At 37.2% G+C, this 19,431-nt stretch overlaps 1 protein-coding gene across 2 annotated transcripts in view; it reads left to right on the top strand.

The window, feature by feature from the left end:
- The first annotated feature begins 9,999 nt into the window (after nucleotides 1–9,999).
- COG6 (component of oligomeric golgi complex 6) overlaps nucleotides 10,000–19,431 on the top strand; it is an 84,153-nt gene continuing 74,721 nt past the window's right edge. For both annotated transcript variants that reach the window (XM_080799744.1, XM_080799745.1), the window contains exons 1-3: nucleotides 10,000–10,228; nucleotides 12,988–13,131; nucleotides 17,559–17,630. In XM_080799744.1, the coding sequence (XP_080655870.1) occupies nucleotides 10,076–10,228; nucleotides 12,988–13,131; nucleotides 17,559–17,630 (369 nt within the window). In that variant the 5' untranslated portion in view covers nucleotides 10,000–10,075. The remainder of the gene's footprint in view (nucleotides 10,229–12,987; nucleotides 13,132–17,558; nucleotides 17,631–19,431) is intronic.

The raw sequence follows: 19,431 nt of genomic DNA, 5'->3' as shown, positions 1-19,431 counted from the left end.
TATAAAACAGTTAAGCATAAATGATACATTATATGCTATCTAAATAAACATACAATATTAATGATAAAAATTTAGAGAGCTAGAATGTTCTCTGAAACATTAATAAAGTAATTATTCAAATATTTTTTATCTCTTAACTCGACTTTTTACATTTTTATGTCTGTTTAAGGACGTATCTAATATATGTGAACAGCCATAACTTCAATACACACTTATAAATACATGCGTGTCTGTACAAAGCACATTCTCAAAATGTTTTACCTGAGAGGGGGGTGATAGTTTTTTAAATTTTGAGAAACTACCACTCTACGTTTTGGATGAGGGATTCATTAGAGGTTTTCATCCAGGAAGTGATACATCAGTACATTGAGAAATATCAAGAACTGTAGGGGAAAAAATGGTACCGATGTGCTAAAAAAAGAGACTACTTGATAATGAACCGTAAAGGAGAAAGAAGGGAGGTGACTGATGAATTTGTTGAGATAATTCAGGGCTTGAATAAAGGAGAAAGCAGTGGAAACTGGAGGAGAAGCTAGAGGCCACAGATACTGTGGAGGTAAGATCTGCAGGATTCCAGTAAGTGATTTGTTACTAGAGAAAGCTAGCGGAGTCACAGAGGCAAACCAAAGGTAGCCGTGAGTTTCTCCTTCAGATAACTGAACGCAAGATGAGGACCTTCCAACAAAAATAGAAATGCTATGCTTTCAGTTTGGTTTAGAAGACAATAGACTTTCTCCAGTTTGGGTCACAGTTTATTTAAATAAATCCGTCTATCCATTTATTCATATTAATTTTTAATTTGCTTCAAAAACGCTTAATCAACTCCCACTATATTTCAGAAACTGCATAAAGTGTCAAGTATCCAAAGATAAACGAGATTGTTTAACCTCAGGGAGCTCACAGATTAGTGGGAATAATAAAAATGTATCGATAATGATATATAATGGGAGATGTGCAATTATAGAACCATCTATACAGGGTTTGAAAGCACATGGAAGGGCCACCTGGCCTGGCTGGGAAAATTTTTGGAAGATGAGGCTCTGGAGAAGAGTAAAAGAATGACTACATGCTGGTAGCTAGGCAGAGGGGACAGAGTGGCCAAGGCATGGTGCAGGTATGTGAGACACTCAAGCAGAAGGAGTTCAACAGAAATCAGATTCCCTGTGACAGGTGGACTGCTTAATCCTGCTAAGAGGTCATGGGCTCATCTATTCTGAAAAGAAAATCAATAGCAATCAATGAAAAGTGAAATGCTATCAGGTCTATGCAGAATGAAAACCTAAAATGAAGGAAAAAGATATGGTTTCTATCCTAAAGCTGCAGCATAGAAGGTGAACAATGAAAATTTTAACTGCGGCTATTGAAATTGGAGACATTACCATCCAGTTATTAAATGTGGTCAATGTTAAATGAGAGAGGCTAGCAGGCACGCCTGCAGATGAGGCCCACGGGAACAGACAAACACAATTAGAAGCTTGTTTCTAGAGAACACACGCATCCATATGGGGAAAGAGGCCACAACCAGAGCTCCAGAAAGTACATGGATGCTTACAGCGTCGTACTATTAAAGCGTGTATTTACATGTGTGCCAGATGAAACTTGAGGCTGAAAGAGGGTAGGAGATGTGTGAAACTAATGGCGCTCTGCCTGAAAATGTGAAACCGTTGCATGAGATGGGCAAAAAGGAAAGATTATTGTTTAGTTCCACCGATGGTGGTGTGCAATCGCGCAGAATAAACATGGCGAGTATGTTCACTTCACGGATGATATGCGACACCCTGCACACATTTTATGTCCTCAGATCCCCCCTACTTGTTAAGTTGGGTGGTGCTGCCATAGTTTGCAGGTGAGACTAAGACTTGGAAGCAAAAGGTGGACTGCCCGATGTCATGCCGCGGCAAGGTGAGACTCAGATTGGGTTTTCTGACACCCAGACCAAGCACGTACCACCTCACTAGTGGTTTTCGAATGGGCTCCATGGAGGTCTAAGGGTCTTGCATTTCAGCGTCAGGGGCAGCGTCAGAGGACTTCTGTAACTTGTGGGCCATCAAGCACCATTACCCCATCCTGCGGTAACATTCCATCAATTGTTTTGGAGAATTATCTTTTGATAATTGAGGTTTTTTTTCTTTTCTTTTCTTTTCTTTTTTCTTTCTTTCTTTCTTTTTTTTTTTTTTTGCTTAAGTGTGTATGGATAGCTTTTGTATGCAGAAAGAAATCCTCACATCTGCATTCATTTTCACTAACAGTCAACAAAAAATTTTTGTAGTTGTAGATACAACTTATATATGAAGTAAATCCACTTATAAACCTAGTGGTTGCTAATTAGTACTCAGTTCATTTTTGAATGTAAGATATTAAATTTCCCAAAGCTCTTAAGTACAGCTTACAAATTTAAGTCATATATTATGTTAAACATTTCACGTTAAAGTCATGTAAATTGTATGTTCTCCTAAATAATTTGTAAATGTGTTTGTAAATGTCTTTGTAAATGTGATTGCTTTAATTATCTGAAACTTTTCAACTTCAAATAGTTAATATATCTGGTTTTCTAAAGTACTTTAAACAGATAAGTAGAATTATAAATCTAATACACAAAATTTTTTGAAGTACTTAAATGATTCTTGGAAATCTAATAATAAAGATTTGATGACTCAGATCTATTTAAACTGACAAAAGTTGGTAAAAATTTATCAAATATTGTACTTACTAAATTTAAAAATCACAAAAAATCCCTTTAAATTAAAATTATAAGTTTAATATGCCAGATTTAATAGATTTAAAAAGAAGGCAACACACATTTTTCAGATGATTATATACTGCTCAAATTTTCCATTTTCTTTTTCATTTATTTTCTGCAGCTGTGGTCACCTGGATTTCCCCTTAATGTTCTAAATTTGTTATAGATATACTGATTCCAAGGATTTGATTTTATCATTCTTTTTTCTCTGGTTATTTTTACATCTTTCTGGTGTTACTAAGTCTTTTATCATCTCTTTACTCAAAAAATTTCAGGTGATGATCAGAGATTCTGGACAGGGACCTGGAACCTACTGGTAATTTCCAGAATAACCACCTGAGCTGCCTGTTAATATAACAAACATGTTCATATAGAAAAGAGGCTTTTCAAATCCTCGCATTTTCTCACAAATGGTTTCATCTGGCTATTCGAAGCCATTTTATTTTTACCAGACTCTGACACAACTCTTACTGTAACTCCTTCCTAAATATAATTGCCTAATTATAAGTCTTACCCCACCCAGTTGCAATTAACCTCTGCTGCCAATTCAAAGTTAATGAAATCTTCAGGACAGTGCCCACTTCTCCCCTGTGCTGTGGTTATAACTAATATCTTTACTACCTAGTTGATTTTGTATCTTTCTTATATAGATTGCTTCCTTATCTGTTGCCCAGACCACAGATTTATTGCTGTTCAGTTGGCCAGAATTATCTCTCTGGTGTTGCGTGCTATTGGGTTGGGATCGTAAATCATGATGTTCTGACCAGTGGATGGGCATGTGGCCAAAGTGGACTTGCTTCAGGATTTTTAATGTTGAGCAAAGGCAAATTAAAAACAACAAAAAAATGAAAACACACACACACACACACCCTAGAACTAGCAGGAGTGCCCTAAACAAGAAGTGGTTCCAGCCACTGAGATCTATTGCTACTGATCTATTCCCAGTTGAGTCTCCAGCCTTCCCTTCAGTCCTTTGAGACTTTAGATTCTCCCAATAAGTTACCCTGTCTGTTATTTTGCAACCCCAAACTCCAAGTGACCCAGGCAGCCTAGAGGATGCTGTACTGATGAAGAAGGGGCTGTACTTAGGGGAGAAAGGGCAGGAGTCCTGACCCACGCCTCAGTCAGATCAGCCACACTGTTATCCGTCCTGTCAATTTCATTTGAAGAAGGTTTGAAATCACTGTATTGCTACCAAGTGTGAGATTATTACACCCATGACTGCTAAGGTCCAGAGAATTTTAAGGACAAACTGAAGGATGAGAAGTACTGCAGGACATATGCCTGAATAAAACAGAAAATGAGAAACTTGAGGCAGCTTTCAAAATTCATGGTGCATCAAAGAGGATAGAGAAATCAGGATATTTTTCAATGTGAGAAGCCTCAATGCCTAAAAATTGAGGACTGAGCGTTAAGGTCAAATAATAAGAGGTATGAATGGGGTGCCTGGGTGACTCAGTTGGTTAAATGTCTGCCTTCAGCTCAGGTCATGATCTCAGGGTCCTGGGATTGAGCCCTGAATTGGGCTCCCTGCTCAGCGGGGAGTCTGTGTCTCCCTCTTCCTCTGCACCACCCCCATCATTCACCATTCATATCTTCTCTCTCTCTCTCTCTCACCCTCTCTGTCTCAAATAAATAAATAAAATCTTAAAAAAAACATTAAGAGGTATGAAGAAATGGCCGGGAAGTCCTTATTAAGGATGTGTAGGAAACATGGGATCATTACTTCAAAGTCCCTGAGAGAAATATGCAGCAAAGACAGAACATGTTAGGAGTAGGACTTCCACAGAGAAACTGATTTAACTAAAAATGAAAGCTAAACCTCTCATACTTGATTTCTCAGCTTTTCTATAAACTAGAGCATGGGCAGGCACATGCTTTAGGTTCAACTAATCAGACACACAAACATAGAAACACAATCCAAGGATGCAAAGGCACGGGCACTGTGAAAAATTCTTCCCAGAGGTGGCACAGCTGTTTCTAATGGCAGCAGAGCCAATGTGGCCAGTGGCCAGTGGTAGGCAAGATGTATGGAATCAACCAAAGAATCTAGGGTTCAGCTTGGGGGCTAGTGACAATTTCAATAAATTGGTCTTGGAGTAATTTCAACCATATGTCTGGCTACATGGCTCCCCTCTGTTTCTGCCTGTTTTCTGAGCTTGATTCTCCAGTTTTCACAAGGATTCTTTGATTTGTCCAACAGGAACTAATCCTCAAGGAAAAGATGGGGAAATCTAGTATTTTCTACCTGGTGTTCTTGGTTCTAAAAACAAAGCAAAACAAAACAAAACTGGCTAATATTAAGGGATGGGATTTGGGGAGCCTATGGCATGTAATGACTAAGTTAATCAAATTATCACCTGTGGTCACTCTGGAATAATATGCCTATTAATGGAAGGGCTTTGGAGGACCATGTGGCCTCCACTGCAAAGGAAGTTCTTCATGATCAGGTGAACAAAATGGCCAACTCTATGGATGTCAGTCATTCTCGTTCCCAACCACCCACAGGTGTGTTCACTTGAGCCCATGAACAAAGAAAAATGGTGACAATGGCAGTTGCAACAATGTGAATTTCCTTTTCCCTGCCCATCACTTTTGCTAAGTGCCCAAATTTGCCAGCTGCAACCAAATTTGAGTCTTTGGGATATTAACATACCCCAGAAGAATTAGCCATCTTTGTGTAATTAGATTCCTTCCCTCATGTAGGGAGAAATATTTTGTTCTACTGAACTACAAGGGGCATCTGGCTCTCTGCTCAGCGGGGAGCCTGCTTCCTCCCTCCTCTCTCTGCCTGCCTCTGCCTACTTGTGATCTCTGTCTGTCAAATAAATAAATAAAATCTTAAAAAAAAAAGAAATCATATTTGCTGGTACAGGTCTGCAACAGTTGGAGAAGTAAAAACTGACATTAAACCCTGTTTTCTATTATGTCATCTTCTTTGAATAACACTTTTTAAAAGATGGGTCTTTGTGGTTAATTTACATTTTAATCCATAAGTTACATGATATTGGGGAAAGACCATAACGAAGCCAGAGAGAAATTTGACTTTGAGCGAAAAAGAAAAAAGATTCAATTTTAGGTTGTTCCTTAGGGGATAAAGTAAGCGAGATTTTGGTTAGGGGGTAAATCAATTACATTAAATTAGGCAAAAATATTTTTTAAGGATAAGTATGGGAAGAAGAGTGCATGTTAATATTATCCACCTGAAGGTATCAACGGGGTGGACATTTGCCATACATGTAGGTGTGTATGTGTGTGACAGGGGGTGACACAGTCTATGAATATTCTTTCTATTTGTGAATAACTTGCTCAGTTCCCCTGACAACGGGCACAAATCTGTTATCTCAGCTTTGCCAATGAGAAGCACCTGTCCTAGACTCTGAAACAAGAGAAAGCTGCACAGAAAGCAGAGACAGTGGAGAATTCTTCTGGAACGGTAAAGTTTTAAGCAACATGGTCTCCAGAGATGGCATTGGCAGTTGTGCCGTGGAGGCACCCTACGTGTTGGGTCAGGAGTGTGGGTGTGGTGACCTGTGAACCCCAGCATCCAGCAGTAATGATGACGGGGTCCATGATGAGCTGCTGCGTGGAGTGATTTTGGCAAGTGCTACATGTGGCTCATCTCCTTTTGTTCTGAGGTTCCTTATCTGTGGTTCCTTATGTGTTCCTTATCTGTGGTTCCTTATCCTTCCTATCAATTCTGAGACTTCTCCAGTATCCTTTTGTTTCAATTAGCAATAATCGCGCCTGGGATAAACCTCATTGGCTACGATACTGCCACTGCGCAAAGCTCCAGTATCCTTTTGTTAAACAAATTCCTCTTTAAGTCATCCACAGTCAGCTCCTATTAATTGCAATTAAGAGCTCTAACTCATAAAGCCATAAATCTTCATTTCAATACTTTTCATTCAGTAAGCCTTTAGCAAGCAAGCCAGTAAGTCCAAGGCCTTGTGGCAGAAACGAGCGAGGCAAAAATGAGTGACACAGTCCCCATCATCCACATACTGAGATGTCTAGTGGGAGAACAACACATACATAAATCATTTTAAAAATAATCATATAACAAGTTATAATAGGTGTTGTATATTAAGTTCTATGGAATCTGCTTAAGGAATGAACTCATTCTGCCCAAAGAGAAGTGGGGAGCTTTGTGAAGGTTCAGCAGAAGAATTTATTTGAATGGAGCTGGAAGGACAAAGAGGATTTTACTAGCTTCATAGGAGGCTACACTCCTGGAAGAGTGGATTGTATGAGCCAAGGTATAGTTTGTGATGTGTTTGTCATCCAGAAAACACTAGCATGTGGCAAATACAGGCAAATGACTAGAAATAAGACTAGAGTGATACTGTAAGATGTGATTATGAAGGCCTGTGTGTATCATACTAAATAGTTCTCTTCTTCAATAATTACCAACATGGTTTTTAAAGCAAAAAGCAATAGACCCAATCTATTTTGGAAAAATAATGCTAGTGTCAGCATAGAGGCATTAAAGAACCGTATCAAGCCAATACCAGCAAAGAACACATTTGAACGTTTAGCTACAAAAGTTTTTGCCTACATTCCAAGTGGGAAATATATACAACTCGAAACCAAAACAGAGGACGCATTAGTAGAATTTGATAACTAACTGCCAATATAGCTGGAACTAGTTATGTGATCTAAGGTTAGCCATATATCCTTAGAAAGGTTTTCTTAGTCTTGGATTACTCATCAATCACAATCAATCAATTACTAGTTATATGATAACATGGTAATGATCCTTATGCTGCAGGGTAGTTATCAGGATAAGAAGAGCATATTAAAAAGATCTAGCATTGAGCCTGAATATCAATAAATTTGAATGTTAAGGAATGGGAGCTACTGCTATTAATGAGTAAAAATAGAGAGGGTTGAAAATTCTATTCTATGACTCATCAGACATGTCTTAATACATCATATTATATTTTGATGAAACCACAGTGACCACTGTTAGTTCCACTTATTTCAGAAGCCAAAGAGCAAGAAAGCTTAAATAACAATCCAAAGGAGAAGAGGGGGCTTTTGGGGAGGCCCTCCTTTCAACCATTACTTGGAAGGTAAGAATCTCCATGTTTTACTCTACATCATGGCTCCTCTGTAGGTACGTAAGAACGCTTCACTCTTCCCCATGCATGTATTTATTTTCCCATGAAATCAGAATATTTAAATCAGAGCCTGTTTTTCATTCTTTTAGTGCTGTAGTATATGAAGGAGCTCAGTATATGAAATTATCTTTCACATTTTCATGAAAAGAAAACCTTTAATTATATATTTATACACACACACATATATATACATATATAACATAGGCTTCTGATGAGGCTCACCCTAATATTTATTTTAACTTTTGAAAAACATTGATTTTAAGCACTTAACTTATAATTTATGGTTAGCCTTAAAGAACATATGATAATTAAGGAAACATTAAAAACATACAAATGGATTTATTTTAAAAAAAATTTTTTAAAGATTTTATTTATTTATTAGACAGAGATCACAAGTAGGCAGAGAGGCAGGCAGAGAGAGAGGGGGAAGCAGGCTCCCCGCTGAGCAGAGAGCCCGATGCGGGGCTTGATCCCAGGACCCTGAGATCATGACCCGAGCCGAAGGCAGAGGCTTTAACCCACTGAGCCACCCAGGCACCCTATACAAATGGATTTAAATGTTTAAATTGTACAATAATTTTCATCCTCATATTACCACATATTATTCTAATTTTCAAATAATTTTGTTTCTTGTTTTTACAATTGCAAATTCAGAGAAAAACAAGTGAGCAAAGAAGAGGAGGCCATAATTGCCCTACCTTAATAATCTTTGTTAATATATTCAGCAGCACATGGGTAAGATTAGAAATTGTCAATCCATTTGGAAAGGTACAAATAAAAAGTGAAAGCCTCCCTTCCACAGGAATGCCATCCTGAAGAAAATGAAAAAGCTTTAATTTACATGTATCTATAAGGGACCACACTATATGCACTATAATGTACCCCGTTTTTTTCACATACTGTAATTTGGAATTCCTTCCACATTAGCATTTAAATCTCCTTCACAGCAGATAAGTTGCATAGCACTGTACTGAGTGAACGGACCATAATTTATTTGTTTAGTACTTTACTGATGGACACTGATTATTTCCAGTTTTTCTTTCTCTAGCTCCCTCCTTCTTCTTTATTTCCCCCTAGTAGCACTTTAAAGTTTCCTTCATCTAGGTCCTACGTATTTATTGAATTCACAGGGTCTTTAGAATGTTTTCTTTTTGCTATTTGAGCCATTTCTTCTTTACTTGCCAGAATTGGGATAAGTGATTTTGTTAGATATATCTATATCTATATCTATACATACACATATGGCAAACGGCAAATTAAGGACACAAGCTAAATGGTTAGTGTTTCAGAAAAATACTAAACAAGAAGTTCGTAGATTTTACTCTGATCCAGATTTTTAAAAGTGAGAAAAGAAATTTTAAAAATCATGATATTTGCTATCTAGACTCTCCTGAGATTTCATTTTTCATCTTATTATTCACTTCGCCCTCCGTTACTCTACAGCTACACTGGTTTTGGCCAATTCTTGGAGAACCCAAGTTTCTTCTTGTCTTTTTGGACCTTTGCATTAACACTCTCTCCTACCTCAGAATAATTTCAACCCCATGTTTCAGATTTTCCTTCAAATCTCAGTTTAAATGTCAACTCCTTATCAGACTTTCCTGGGTAAAGGAGGACCCTCCCTCCACTATTCTCTTTCACTGCATTTCAGCACCTTCAGACTGCTCATCACAGTCTTTCAACATTTAACTCCTTTGTCTCAGACGTATATTGTAGATCCCCCAATACCCACCTAAGTACCTAACATGTAATATGCTTCAATAAATACTTGAAAAAAAAAAAGAATTCAGGTAAGTGAATTTAATTACTGTAGAATTAACTTTTACTGAATTTATTTGCCAGGAACAGGTGTCAGTGTATGTTACTCATGCTTAGCTTAGACTTTCATAGATTCAGGATTCCGAAATTCTTTTAATCCCATAAATCTTAATCCCCAAACTCTAAATGTAATTTAAAATTTCAGACCATTTCGCGAAATCTCCCGCCAGTCTCCCCCTCCCACCATAAGGATCCACCAGCTTACCCCTAACTTCTCCAGTTCCCCGCCCCTCCCAGCAGCCTGGCTGAGCTGGGCTGTCCCCGCAGAGCCTTCCGGGACCCGGGGCGCATGTGCGGCACGCTGCGCACATGCGCAGTATTCGCGCAGTGGGCGTGGGTCGCAGCCTAAAGCTGAGGTGGCCGCCACGGAGCTGGGGGCGGGGCCTGCGACACTATGGCCGAGGGCAGCGGGGAAGTAGTGGCGGTACCCACGTCCGGGGCTGCCAACGGCCTCAGCAATGGAGCAGGCGGGGTCCCGGCGCAGACCAGCAACCCTCTGTCGCGGAAGCTGAATAAGATCCTGGAGACGCGGCTGGACAACGATAAGGTAACCGGAACTGGCAGGGCCTGGGGTCCTGCGTTGCCGGCTGGCTGAGCCTGGCCGGGGGCGGTGTGTGTTCGGCACCCACTGCCTCATCTCTCTGTCCCTCCGTCCCTCCGTGGAGGGGACTGCAAACCTGCGGGATCCGAAGTGGGACGGGTAAGAAGGGGGAGGCCGAGGAGACCCTGGAAAAGCGAAGAGGTGTCTTGGGTGTCACCCCCTATTGGGAAAACCTGTTCCTGGAAGGCTCTGGCTCCGGGAGGCAAACGGTGGAGTCGTCTCCTGCCGGGAGGTGTTCGTGGGTCTGAACAGGGGGAGAGGAGAGCCCAGGGCAGGATTAGAAACCATGCAAGAGTAAATTACAAGACTGGACAACGTGAATCGGGGTTAGGAGGAGCTGGAGAACCGGGGTAGGCATAATTGAGCATTTCCACCGACGGGTGAGAACAGCTGAAATAATTGGCAGCAGGAAAGAACTGCTTGCTCGGGGCTTTACTAGTTTTTGTTGTTGTTAGCTAAGCTCCGCCTGTGACATGTGGGCTCCTGCTGTATTTCTTTACAAGAATAAAACCGTCCACATTCTCACCCAAGTACCTCCTGAAACGCATCCTTCCAGCTTCTGTCGTAGCTGTAGCTGGTTATCTCTTCTGTATCATTGAAAAAATATAAGTAGAAGTGAGAGAACTTTACAGATAAATTTGTAGGTAACTGAAAATAAGCTGTCAGTAAGAATTTGTGTGTAAGAAATAGTAAGAAAGACGCGGCTCTGGGGCCACCACTTACCAAATATAACCATCAAACTGAAGCATTATGATTTGAGTAAGCCCCTTAATTTCTCTAAGCTTATTTTTCATCATTTCTAAGTTGAAAATACAGCTGGTAACTTTTATCTCAGGGTTGTTGTGAGGATTCAACAAGAGAATCTGAAGTGCTCAGCACAGTGCCCTACACTTACCATTTCTTATTAAATTTTAATTTTATCATACAGCTTATTGTTTAATGTGCCTAATACTGACATTTATTATCTCATTTAATACAGCTGTGATATAGATAACATTATCTCCTTTTTATCCAAGAGAAAAGTAAGGTATGGAGAGAGTGTAACAAGGTTAAATGATATAACTGATAACTGCTGGAGCTGTAATTTGCACCTGTCTGTGTGATTTTGTTCATTCATCCTTTAGGGATTACTTCTTTGAGCCAGGCCTAGGACATTTCAAGGTTATAGTCAAAAGAAATGGCTTCATTTTTTGGTTTTTCTTTTTCTTTCTTTCTTTCTTTTTTTTTTTTTTGGTACATAAATCTTTGTAGTGTTTTCTTAAATATTAAATTGAATTTAAATAGCTTTACTATTTTTGTCAATCCAGCCAATATTGCAAAATAACATTTTAACTGAAACAGAAGGGTAAGCCTTTTAGAATATATGTTAGTTCAGGTGTAGGAATTTGTATTTGGAGTTAGATAACCTGGGCTTGGTCTTCTCCCTTCTCTCCTCTAATGCATATTTTCTCTGTAGGAAAACTATCTCACTTTCATGGTTTTAAATAACAAAAAGGGTGATGATTCTCAAGTTTATAACCCTGCTCTTGACATCTCTACTGAGCTCCAGATGTGTCTAGTCTGTTACTTATATGACACTTCCAATGTCAATACCTGATCAACATCATAAAAACTTAACATAGCCAGACTCTTGGTTTTTCTCCAAACTGGTTCTTCTTTCCCCTGTTAGGAAAGAACATCACTTACCCAGACAAGCAAAAAAAATATATATATATAAATAATTTTTGATTCTTGTCATTTTTTTCACTTCATGCATTGAATTCGTTTACAAATCCTATAGGCTTTACCTTGAAAAAAATAGTTTTGGAATATCTCCTTTTCATCTGCACTGCTGCTTGTTCTAAGTCACTATCAAATCTTTGCTTGGATTATTTTAGTTTCTTCCTTTCTTGCCCTCCCCTTCATCTGCTTTCCTCACAAAGTTAGAATAAACTTTAGAACTTATAGAACACATTACATTACTCCTTTCCCTAAAGCCTCTAGCAGTGTCCTACAGCTTCAATCATATGGCGTTTCTGCTGCTTTCAGGTCTTTGTACTCACGGCTTTTTGGGGGGGGGGGGGGGCTTTTTTTTTTTTTTTTTTTTTTTGTCTGTGAACGGCTTTATCTCCATGGATGCCTTTCCTATTACTTAGGCCTCATTTCAGAAGTCACCTCAGAGAGGCCTTCCTCTAAGTTCTGCTCCCAGTTACTCAGTTCCTAGACTGGAGGCTACAGGTGGGACTTACTTCTTATGTATATCCTTCCAGAGATAGTTTATACATTCACCAGTAAGTATGTATGTATATAGTCCTCTTTCTTTTTTAACAGTTGGTATTATAACTGTTTCTATACTTTGCTATTTCACTTGCTGTGTCTTGAAGTTTGTATTATGTAAGTACATAAAGAATTTTCATCTTTGTTAAAATGGTTATGTCATAATTTCTTTAACCAATCTGCTTTAAGTGGACATTAGGGGTATTTCTAATCTTTACAATTCCAAACTATTCTGTAGTGAGTGGTCTTGTATACATGCTGCAGTGTACAAGTTAGTAGCTTATAGTATTTTGGAAATAAGTTTAATATTCAGTAATGTGAAGGTGGCCTGGTATTTTTTGATTATTTAATGGAAACATTTGAAAATGATTTCATTAAAATTTGACTTGAGATTTGGAAAACATGTGAAAATCGGTCCCAGTAATTGTCTTTTATTATCAATTGTGTAGGAGATGTTGGAAGCTCTCAAGGCACTTTCAACCTTTTTTGTTGAAAACAGTTTGCGGACTCGACGAAATTTACGTGGAGATATTGAACGCAGAAGTTTAGCCATCAATGAAGAATTTGTCAGCATTTTCAAGGAGGTGAAGGAAGTACGTAAATACTTTTCCTTTAACATTTATTGAGGACTTACTGTATGCCTAACTCTGTTCTAAGTATTTTTATGAATTAGGTTGATATGTTTGCTGTTAACATATCATGTTCAAATAGAAAACTTAATTACTTATGCCAGAAGCATCCAGATCCTTCAGTTAGTGGGATTTCTGAATCTGTGACCTCCAGTAATGCTGTTTCTTAGAACGTTCAAACATTTTTTCTAGGATATTCTCTTAGAAATTTTTGTTTTTTTTAACAATAAGAAAAAACAATGCTTTAAATGTTTTCCAGTAGAAATTTTTCCTTACTGAATAAACCTCCTTTGGATAACTACTTCTCCATTGAAGATTAATTAGAATTGAGTTACTTTAGTGCACCATAAATTATGAAATTTTCAGATTAATTAAGATCAGTTACTTTCAGCATAAGTAATATTTTTATCATACTTGAGTGAGCAGACTACTCACCATAGGGTAAAAATGAATTTTATTTATTATGTTGTTATATTTTACTTATGCAATATTTTGTTAATTTTATTAATATCACATATTCTGTATGTGTTGTATGAAAGTGTATATAGAGTTTCAGTGACTAATAAACAGGGGATGTTTAAATGTTTAGGAAGATTTCATTGACTGAGGCTAAAAAATCTGGAAGGTTGGAAGGACAGTTTGGTAGTGTTCGTAAGAATAGAAAGGGTCTCCAAGAGCACATGCAGATTGTGGTCTCTGAATACTGTTTCCCTCTGAAAGGAACAATCTTACAAATATCAGAAAGCAGGGAAGCTACCTGAGACCTTTGGGAAAGTGGCAGAAGAACTCTAGAGCTAATTTGATGAGGCTTCTGTTGGCCAGGGATAGGATGATTAGAGCCTCAATAAGAATAACTCAGTGGACAAAACTCATTAAACATGTTTAAACACAAATTCATACGGATCTAAGAACCAAACAGAACCCTCATTGGTTATATTTGATGGATATAAGGGAACCAGCTTCTTTGAAAAGTGCTAAATAAAAGGAAGGAGTCAAGCATTTATCCTGTCTTTTGTTCCAATTACATATGGTTGTTGAGGGGAGGCTTCTCTTTATAGCTTTATTCTAGTAAATGAAGGAAGAGTGATAGAAGATGAGAAGATTTTTGCCACTACTGTTAAATTTATGGATCTAGCTCAGCTTGGCAGTATTTTACATTTTGGATCAGACAAGTGGGGACTGCCCTCTGCTGTTTGGGTTGTTGAGCAGCATCCCTGGCTTCCAGCCGCCAAATGCCAGTAGTACCACTTTTCCTTTAGTCGTTCCTCCCAAAAATGTCTACAAACACTGCCGAATGCCCCATCGGGGGACAGAATTGCCTAGTTGATCACCATCGATGTAGCCATTGGTCGTCACTAGCAGCTAACCTCCCAAAAAGCAGTTAACCTCGTATCTGTTACTCCTAATAAAGGTATACAACACCACCTGTGAAAAATTCTGCTAGAAAACTGAACCAGAATATAATCAAGCTTCTAGATCTAACTGCCTGTTTATAGGAATTACTGGGGTCAGAGGATTATGTTAACACCACAAATACGCAGTCAGCAAATATAGAATGTAGGGAACTGTAGAGACAAATGAGCTGGTTTCTTTTTTTTTTTAAAAGATTTTACTTACTTATTTGAGAGACAGAGATCACAAGTAGGCAGAGAGGCAAGCGGAAAGGAGGATACAGGCTGCTTGTGGAGCAGAGGGCCCGTTGCGGGGCTCAGTCCCAGGACCCCGGGATCATGACCTGAGCCGAAGGCAGAGGCTTTAACCCACTGAGCCACCCAGGTGCCCCTGAGCTGGTTTCTTCAACAAATAAATGGTAAGCAAAAGAAAAGAAAAATAAGGAGAAGTGAGACTGTATAAATTAAAAAAAAAAAAAAGGAGAACTAGCAACCAGTTGCTATTTGTGAATCTTAGTTGGTTCCTGACTTGCAGTAATTATTTAAAGATTGGAACAGCTGGGAAGACTGGAACACTGACTAGATACTTGATATTAAGAGATTATTGTTAAATATTTAGATGTGAAAATGGCATTATGTTTTTTGAGTCTTTTTAGAACCATATAGTGATGTTTATGAATGAAATAATAAAAGATCATGAATATAAAATAATTCAGTTTGTGGAGGAGGGAGAAAGGGATGGAGAAGAGGTAGAAAGTGGGTAGAGAAATAGATGAAACAAGAGTGGTCGAAGCCGAGTGATAGGTACGTGGGCATTCATATTCTTGCAACTTTAGGATATTTTTGAAAATATTCCATAATAAAAAGTTTTTAAAAAGTTAATCATACACTAGTTGTACTTCCCAGCCTATAATTTTATTTGGGGGGGGCGGGGAGAGATACTTTGTCCTAAGTTCAAATAAAGACTTTTTAGGTAACATACAGGCCATTGAATTATAGTCATCAAAACTCTGCATTGAAGTCATATATTCAGAGATGTAGTTTTTATTATTTGACAAATCAGGTCCATTTGGTATATTATGGTGGCTAAAGTATTAGGAGTAGTTATTCTTGACCTAGCTGGCTGGTAATATCGTAGTGCTATTCATATTAGGTTACACAGTGAGATTTAAGGGAATAGTGAGATTAGTTTACTCAGGCTTCTGCTATTGCTATTATTAATTGATAGTTTGAAATTGTGCTTTTTTTTTTTTTTACTGTTCACCTGAAAGCAATTTAGCACTTCCTTTAATGATTTGATGTATATGCTATTTGTAATGAAGTATAGAAAGTAACATTTGAAAATACTGGGTGCTATGATACAATTCAAAGTACTTTATAGAAAGAAGGGATAAAGATCTTGCATCTAGAACTTAGATTTATGTTCATATTCTGATAAGTGATTTTCCAGCTGGTTTATCCTCACATTTTGTTTATAGCCTCACTGGGCAGCTTTCTTATCTCTTACCCTCTGATTGGCCCAACCCTTAAGACTGTCATGTTTCTATTTGAAGGTCTGGATGTTGTGTTGAAAGGGATTGTCCATTGTCTACCACTGAAACTTCTTTGTGTATCGTTCTGTTGTGTGACACCAAGTTGAAATTAAATTGGGAAAAAGAAGATAGTAGTGCAGTATGAAGCTAGATGTGATTTTGTGATATCATTTTCTCATATAATATTTTTCATTGATTCAATAAGGACTAGAGAATGGTTTCGTGAAAAGTGTAGAGCCTGGGAGACCTGTTGGAAAACTTTTTTTTTTTAAGTCACTTCACATAAGAAATACTAATTGATGTGAATTGAAGTAGTAGCTATTAGAGTAGTAAAAAATAAATGGATAAGATACATACAGTAAGGGTATAAATGATAGATCTTAAGGACCAGTTATATTCCCATGTACCTGGAGGAAGCTAAAGGAGGAAGTACACAGGGAGAGAATGTTACTGAGAAAATTGCCAGCTTTGTGGCATGATGTACTATGTGATGACCTTCCACAAGGTAGAGGAGGCACAATTTTTAGTTTATTGGGTTTTCATATTTTCTTATTTTTATTAATTAAAAGTTAACAAACAATTTGTTACAGAAGAGTTAGATAAAATCAGAAGTCAAAACAATTGCTTATAATCCTATCACCCAGAAGTAACTTTGGTCAGTATTGTCTGGCTTTTCCTGTGTACTTCCCTGTGTGTGTGTGTGTGTGTGTGTGTATGTATACACACACACACACATATATATATGTATATATAGTTTCATAATGCTTTTTAAAAAATCTTATATAGACGTTTTCTATCCATGTATACACACACATGCATGTACATGCATACGCATACACATATAATCGTTATTAATATACACACAGAGTTCCATTGTATAGAAAATGTTTCACATTTTCCTTTTGTTTTGGGCAACTCTGTGTTGATCATCTTCTTACATATATTGTTGCACATTTATCTGATTAATTCCGTAGGCTAAATCTCTGTGTTAGTACACCTGAATGAAGAGGTATTAATATTAAGCATTTGCCATTTCCTATTGTCACCCCCTTTAAAAAGCTTATACTAATTTCTTTACATCTTTTCTAACACTAGATGTTACTCTTTTTTTTTTTTTAATTAATTAATTTATTTATTTATTTGACAGAGAGAGAGATCACAAGTAGACAGAGAGGCAGGCAGAGAGAGAGAGAGGGAAGCAGGCTCCCTGCCGAACAGAGAGCCCGACGCGGGACTCGATCCCAGGACCCCGAGATCATGACCTGAGCTGAAGGCAGAGGCTTAACCCACTGAGCCACCCAGGCGCCCTAGATGTTACTCTTTTTAATTATTTCCAATTTTAAATATAATATCTTTTGTCATGCTTTGACAAAAAAAATTCATGAGATGAAAATAGGATTTGGCTAAGAGAAGAGAATTTCTTTAACAACGTAGGTAATGTTTGCTGTTACTTTTTTAACCTTTTCAGGAACTTGAAAGCATAAATGAAGATGTTCAAGCAATGAGCAGTTGTTGTCAAGACATGACAAGTCGCCTACAGGTACTGTGTAATAGCTGGATTTTACTATAGTTCCTGGTTCAAAGTAAGCTTTCAAAAATTGTGAGCTAGATCTACAAGATGTATGGATATCTGAAATATCATGTCCTGTAGGAAGTTCCAATGTAAATATTATGCTTGTTTTTTTAACTAAAAATGAGTATTTTGGGGTGATGGTTTACTGATATTGTTCAGTTAACTCCATATGCCTTTATATTTTGATCTTGTCAGTGTAGAGCTAACTGCATAGAATTTTGTTAAACCTTTCAATCCCATAATATCCCCAAAACCCAGGAGAAATGATTGCCTTAGTAGAAGGTCTTAGGAATAAGTCCATGCTAAAGCTATGCCTGATACAGACCAACCTTAATTATGTTTTGTGCTCAGCCTCCCTGCAAAAGAAAAGAAAAAATCTCAGGAAAATATCTGTTATTCTACATCGGTTTATTAAAGCAGTTTGAAACTTCTCGTTTGATTGCAGACTTAAGATTTAGCCTGATTATCCTCATTTATGTAATTTTGGAATAGTGAAGAGAATAGGATTCCTCCTAAGAGCCAGTCATGATTATGTTTACTACCTTCACATTTATTTCAAACTTACACCTTTAAGATTCACTGGAACTATAGAGAGCTACAGTGATTCTAGGAAGAACCCTTAATCTTTGCATATTCCACAAATCAGTCCTAAGCTACTTCCATGACCTATCTGTAGAACCAGTTTCCCATTTCTCTAAAATTTTAGCTCTCCTAGTCTTAACTAAATTTCAGTACTCTTACTAATGTATCAGATACTATTGGCGTATCTGTTGTTCAGCCTTAGGTCTTTATGAATTACATAATACTTAAATAGTCATAAAATCTTTGCTAATTATTGTCATTTTATATTTTTTGCAATATTACTTTTGTTGCTTAGTAATTTTGTTTGACTGTTCTGTTCCTTTTTTTCTTTACTTTTCTCATTTTCTGGCTTCCATGATTTTTAATACCTTTTCTCAAATTACACTCTATAAGGTTTTCTGTATTATATACTCCTGCATTTATTTTGTAGTATTATTTTTATAATTTGGTTTATGGGATTACTCAAGTTCTTCTTTTGGGGGACAGTATCGCTTATTTTCAAATTTTTATCTTTAATTGTATTTTTATCCTTTTATCATAGCCATTTGTAGATGTAAAAAGATCAAAGTATTTTTATTCTTCATGCTGTTTTCAAAACAGATTATAAGTATTTTAAATCACAAAGTATCCTCTTTAGTTTTGTCCTTTGTATTTTCTTTGCACCCCCCAATCCTATTTTTTCCATATAATGGCATGACCCCTTCTTTCTTTTTTTTTAATCAATTTTATTGGGGAAAAATGATGTATAATAATAAACTGCATCCACTTGATGTATACAAAACAATGCATTTTGACAATTCTGTACCCATGAAACAGCTACCATAATGAAGATGCACATTTTCATCACTTGCAAAAGGTTCTTTCATAGCTTTTTAAACTGACTATTTAAAAATATTTTATATTACTTATTGTTTACATTCAGTTTTGAATCTCAGATTAGTAGGGATTAGATCTGTGATTTTGAAAGTTTTGTTCATCCATTGGCACTGATTTTTTGCATATAGTGTGTTTTTGGAATCTTGGTAGTACCCACTCAGACTGTCAACTCTAGAATAATGTTTTTAATTTATTCATTTATAGAAAAAAGTATTATTTTTCATTTTAGGATGTTATACACAGGACTAATTAAATTAGCTCTTATTTTTCAAAGTACTTTAGATTTAGGACATTTTAGAAATTATTATAA

This window comes from Martes martes (genome assembly GCF_963455335.1).
Source record: "Martes martes genome assembly, chromosome: 3".
NCBI lineage: Eukaryota > Metazoa > Chordata > Mammalia > Carnivora > Mustelidae > Martes > Martes martes.
Note: the sequence above shows the minus strand (reverse complement) of the source record. Positions and strands in the feature narration are given on the sequence as shown.